The following is a 5,316-nucleotide window of genomic DNA, read 5'->3' as shown; positions in this document are numbered from 1 at the left end:
GCCTCCCTGCAGCCACCTTCTGCAAATCCTACCAAGAGCCTTGCACTTCACACACACTCCAGAAGAATTAGTCTGGTCTATACGGAGCCTTCAGATTTATTCCGCGGCCAGCAGCGGTTCACAGTGACCTCATTGCAGCAGACTTCAGGGGGTATATGAATATGTGTGAGACTATGTGTGCACTTGTGTAGAAATGAGCGTGCGGGAGAGTGCAGAGGTGTGTACGCAAATGTGTGAGTGTGCTGCCATTCAGAGCGCATGGATTTCTGATGCATGAGTCATTGGTTGGGAGTGAGCCTTGGGAAGATATGTCCATAAATAAGACAGCACCCCTGACCTCCATGTCTATTCTGCAGCTGGCTTGGGCACGTGATCCTGGGCATCTCAGAAGCTGGAGGCGGGGGTGGGGGCTGTCTTTCCCTCCAGACCCCAGAGAGCAGCTGTCACGGATATTTCTAGCTCGCCTGGAGTCCCAGACATTTATGGATGTGATGGCTGCAGTGGGGTGGGGGGCAGGGGGCAGGGGAGGGGCATAAAGAGCTTCACTCCAGGGATCTTAGTGGAGTTCCGCTGGCAGGCAGGCCGATTCACCCATCCCACGAGTAGTTTTTGGTAGTCTGTCATGTGCCAGGCACTCTCCTAGGGGCTGGGGTATGGTATGGTCAGGAGGTGACACATGAACTGTGCCTGAATAATAAGGAGCCGTCACATGAGACCTGAGGGAAGAACCTTCTGTAAGAGGATGGATCAGATGCCTGTTGCCGGCCTACACCCTCACTGGATTCTGGATCAAAGTCGCTGAAGCCAGGCAGAGAGCTAGAGGTGACCTAGAGGAGCAGGAAGGCAGATTCTCTGTCTGAGGGACCTTGGCTCATCTTCTATGCCAATCGACTGGGGTCAGGTGAACAGACAACTTGCTGAAGGCCCTTCCCCCAGGGAGCCTTCTTTGCTAAGGGCCACAGAGGCTGGCTCCCCCCACCTCTTAGAGCTGACAGAACCACTCAGTTCAGAGCTGGTGGTTTGTCTGATGGTTTGTCCCTGAGATCTGTTTTCCCAGCTTGGCCAGCAACCCCGCCTCCTAGGTTGGCTCTGTATTGGTCCAATAGCCCCCAGTGCGATGTGTGCAGGGGCTTTTTGTTCTGAGCCCTTGCCCGTGCACCTCGGATGTAACTGAGGGCGGAGGGTCAAGGGCAGGGGTTTCTCATCTCACCTCGTTTATTCCATCATCCATTCACTCATCAAAAAAACCCAATTTTTTTGGTTTGTTTTCTTGAGCTTTTACTGTGTGCCAGGCCCTGTACCTGGCTCCAGGGAGACTGTAGAGCTAACTCGCCCCGCGCCTGGCACCCAGGGAGCTCAACCTTCTTGCTGCACTGTTTCTGTTTTCAAGACCTGGTTCTACTGCCCGTGCGGGGAATGAGTCCGTCTCCCGGCGCCCCACCCCCGCCCATCCGCCTGCTAGCTCACCCCGACCCGGGCCGGCCCCGGCGCCGCGGACAACTTGTGGCAGCGGGAACGCGGCGCGCCCCGGGGCCACATCTGGCTGCGCGGGCGCGCGCGTGTCACTAAGACGCTCATTCACCGGCGCAGCTGTCACCATAACAACCGGAGCCAGGGAATCCTGGCGACGGCTGCGGGCGAGGGGCGGGGGCGGCGGTCGCGGGAGGGAGCCGGCGGGGGCGGGAGCGCCCAGCACGCCCCGCGCTCCACAGAGCCCTGCTCCATGCGGACCCGCGGGCGGGAGGGCGCCACGCACGTCGCCGCAGCGGCCGTCCCCGCGGGCGGGGACCGAGCCTGCCACCGAGCCGCCGACCTCCCTCGCCGGGAGCCCTGACTCTATGGCCCCGGGGGAGCGCGCCGGAGCCTCCGCGCCGCCCACCACCAGCCGGAACCCGAGCGCCAGCCGGAGGAAGAGGGGAGCCCCGGGCGCCGCCGGCCCCGGCCCCGGCCCAAGGGCCCGCCCGCGGTCCCCGTCCCCGCCGCGGGGAATGGCGGGCAGGTAGCCGGCTGGCGCGAGGACCCCCGCGGCGGGCAAGACCAGCCGAGGACGCCCCGAGAGAGGGAGGAGAGCGGCGGCCCGCCCGCCCCCGGCCGCAGCCCCAGCAGGGCCCTCCCCCGGCGGCGCGCGCCCCCGCGCGCCCACCCCCGCCCCCCGGGGCCCCGCTCCTGCCCAACCTCGCCTGCCCCCCGCGAGTGCTGAACCCCCTGGGTCCGGATGCCATGGGTAACAACTTCTCCAGTATCCCCTCTCTGCCCCGAGGAAACCCGAGCCGGGCGCCGCGGGGCCACCCCCAGACCCTTAAAGGTAAGGGAGGCTCCGCCGGGCCCGGCGCAGCCCGGAGGACTGGGGCGCAGGTGGAAGGGCAGGGAGAGGTGGAGAGGTGTGATTGGGGTGGAAGGGCAGGTGCCACCTGTTGTGTGTGTTTGGAGACGCGAGGTGCGCATCTGGCCCTGGTGGGGGGCTGGGAGTGGGGGGGGCTGGGGGTGGTGATGTTGAAAACCCGGAAGGATGGCGTTCTGTGGGGTCTGCGCAGTTTCCCCCACCAGCACTGGGAACGTCACTGGAGTTAACTCAGGCCACGACGCTAGCGTGCTGGAGTGAGGAAGGGCATTTGCCCAGTGGGTAGGGGAGTGTGGCAGGAGGCTCAGACCGGCCAGCTGTGCTTCTCAAGGGAAGCATCACAGTCTCCTTCTTCATCTGCCCAGGGCTGGAGAGGTCACGCTGGAAGCACTAGTTGCATCTTCCATTGCAGGATCTTAAAGATCCAGGACTGACTTATAGCAGCCTGGAAGAAGGGGCCAGAGCTCTGTTGACTTTTTGCATCCACTGACTCAGCTTGGTTTCTGGTTCCTCCAAAGGCCAGATGTCCATTCTGAACCCTAGACAGGAGATGCTTGGGAGCCTTGAAACGGAGGAACATTTACCAGGAAGGTCTTTGCGATCTCAATCCCCAGACCTACCCAGCACCGCCAAGGAAGCCCTGGCCCAGTCCTCGGCCCTGCAGCTTCCACTGCTTTCTCTGACCCTTGCAAGACACAGCTGTGTCCTCCCAAGCCCTCAGACCCCACGGATTCCCTTCCGGAAGCTGCTTTTCTATCACCTTCAGAACCAGCCAGCACTTGTCCTGGGCATTCTGATGGCTAAGAGCCGGGAAGGGAAGCCCTTAGTCTTCTCCAAAGAACAACCCACTTCCTCAGCCCCTTGGGTGATGAGAAGGATATGGTAATACCCCTTGACAAAACATTAGAGTTGAAAAGAACTTTTGCAAACACCTTTTCATGTGAGGGAGGAAACTGCTCTGGGTAGTCAGCAAAGCTAATCATACCCATTTCACAGTTGACGAGAACCAATGCTTGTTTTTGGTTTCCGAAGCCAGCAAGCAGCGGAGCTAGGCTGCACATCTGTGTCTCCTGACTAGATTCTGTCCTCTCTTTTGCTGGACAGTTAACCTTCCAGACTAGGGGAGAGGAGGAGGGATGGGACCACCATCCTGTGTTCTAGCTCCGACCATTTCAGAACTTCCGCTCTCAGTTTGGGAAAATCGGTAGGTTTGTTGTGTCTTTCTGGAAATTAATATGGTGGTACATGTCAAGGCCTTTTAAAATAGCATATTCATTGGCCTTGTGATTACTCTTAGAGGAGCTGACCCTAGCAAAATGGAGATCCAGGCAAATACTTACACATTAGGTTAGGATGTTCACAGCAGTTGTGTTTATACTAGGAAAATAACCTAAATGCCCCGTAATCATGGTATGTCCTCTTGGTGGAGTATTATGCAATCTTTAAAATTGTATTTTTGAAGAATATTTGATGATTTGGGAAAATGCTCAGTGCAGCACTATAATGACAGTTGAAAAAGGCAGGACAAAAAAATATGTAGACTGTGAGATCCCAATTTTGGGAATACAAAAAAATATCAAACAGTCCTGGAAAGAAAGTTTCCAAAAGGGTAACATTGGTTTTTCTCTGGGTAACGGGATCATGTAAGATTTTTTCTTTTTTCTTTTTTCTTTCTTTTTATATTTTGCTCATTTAAAACATTTCTGCAATAAGCAATATCATTTTTTTTTATCATCAGGGATAAGCTGTAAGTATTAACATGTATAACAACTACTTATGAACATTGAAAACAGATTCTTAATGATGGAGGAAACTGTGGACATCTTCTCATTCAGTGTCCTCCCTCACAAGTGAGAAGAATGGAGGGAAGGGAGAGTGTTTGCCTAGTTACTCAGTGCATCAGTCAAGAGAACATGGCAAAGTCAGGCTGAACCCTTCAAGGGCAGAGTAGCTGAGCTAGTGAGTTGACTTGGGGTTTAATGGCTCACAAACTGCCCCCAAAAGGCTGGCTTGCTCCATCCTTGACCCTAGGGAAGTTCAGAGAAGGCTTCAGTAATTATACCTCTTTTTGCCTAAAGTTTGGAATTGTGGGGAGGTGAGGTCTCTGTGACTGGAGTCTTTGGCAAGGGAGGGAATGGGCAGGAGAGGGTCTAGGATCCTCCCACCTCCCTGCCCCCACTCTAACCTTCTCCTCTGCATGACTCCCCACTTATGTGGCCTCCACTTAAGTGGAAACTCCACTTATGCTGCCTCCCTGGTTTGTAGGGATCAGTTCTTCTTCCATGGGACTAAATGGTGGTGAAGTTCTCTCTCTAGCTGTCTCCCTCTCTCTGCCCATCCCCTTTCAGGCTTGATTTACCAGATTCCACTCCCCTGTCCCTACCCACACACCTACTGGAGGTGGCCATGAGAGTTTTGATTCTGCTCCTTCCAAGCCTGAGATGAAAGATTAGGGTGTGCCCATGATGGCCACCTATGGGTGTCCTTTGTCCAGGGTCCACTGATCCTGACTTCTCCTACCCTAATAAAGCCATCTTTACTCTGTTTTTGTGTCTACTCAAAATTCTCTTCAAGCTAAAACAGCATTGGCCTAGTAGTCTTCTCTGATACATCAGTGGTCATCCAGAATTCCATTCCAACTGTATTGGTGTTGACCTCAGTACTGGCTCTGACCTTAAGCCTGTCCACCTGGACTTGTGCTCGGATTGCTCCGGTACCCACCCTGTGTTCGGCTCTAATTCATTATCAGTGAATTAGATTATCGGTGTCCATACAGAAATTTGCTGGGGGTGGGGAACTCTCTTTTGTTTTGTTTTTTTCTCTCTCTCCTTCTATAATTGAAATCTCTATTGATTTCTCCCCATTTTAATTAAAACAGCTGGAAGGGGTCTGACATAATAGGGACCCTGGGACACATTGGAGATCTAAGATTAGTCTGGCTGTCAGGCTGTCATGAAACGAGGCTCGTCCTTCAC

At 54.9% G+C, this 5,316-nt stretch overlaps 1 protein-coding gene across 1 annotated transcript; it reads left to right on the top strand.

Moving 5' to 3' along the window:
• Positions 1-1,615: 1,615 nt before the first annotated feature.
• On the top strand, positions 1,616-3,874 carry LOC121026822 (proline-rich protein 2-like; the record flags this gene model as incomplete). The annotated part of the gene is made up of 2 exons (XM_040469625.1): positions 1,616-2,305; positions 3,446-3,874. Coding segments are annotated over 2 exons (707 nt in total), but the record flags the coding sequence as incomplete, so codon positions are not given.
• Positions 3,875-5,316: the final 1,442 nt, after the last annotated feature.

Source organism: Herpailurus yagouaroundi, unplaced genomic scaffold (assembly GCF_014898765.1).
Source record: "Herpailurus yagouaroundi ecotype Mexico unplaced genomic scaffold, PumYag 162543, whole genome shotgun sequence".
NCBI lineage: Eukaryota > Metazoa > Chordata > Mammalia > Carnivora > Felidae > Herpailurus > Herpailurus yagouaroundi.
The sequence above is the reverse complement of the archived record's forward strand: the minus strand, read 5'-3'. Positions and strand labels throughout refer to the sequence as shown.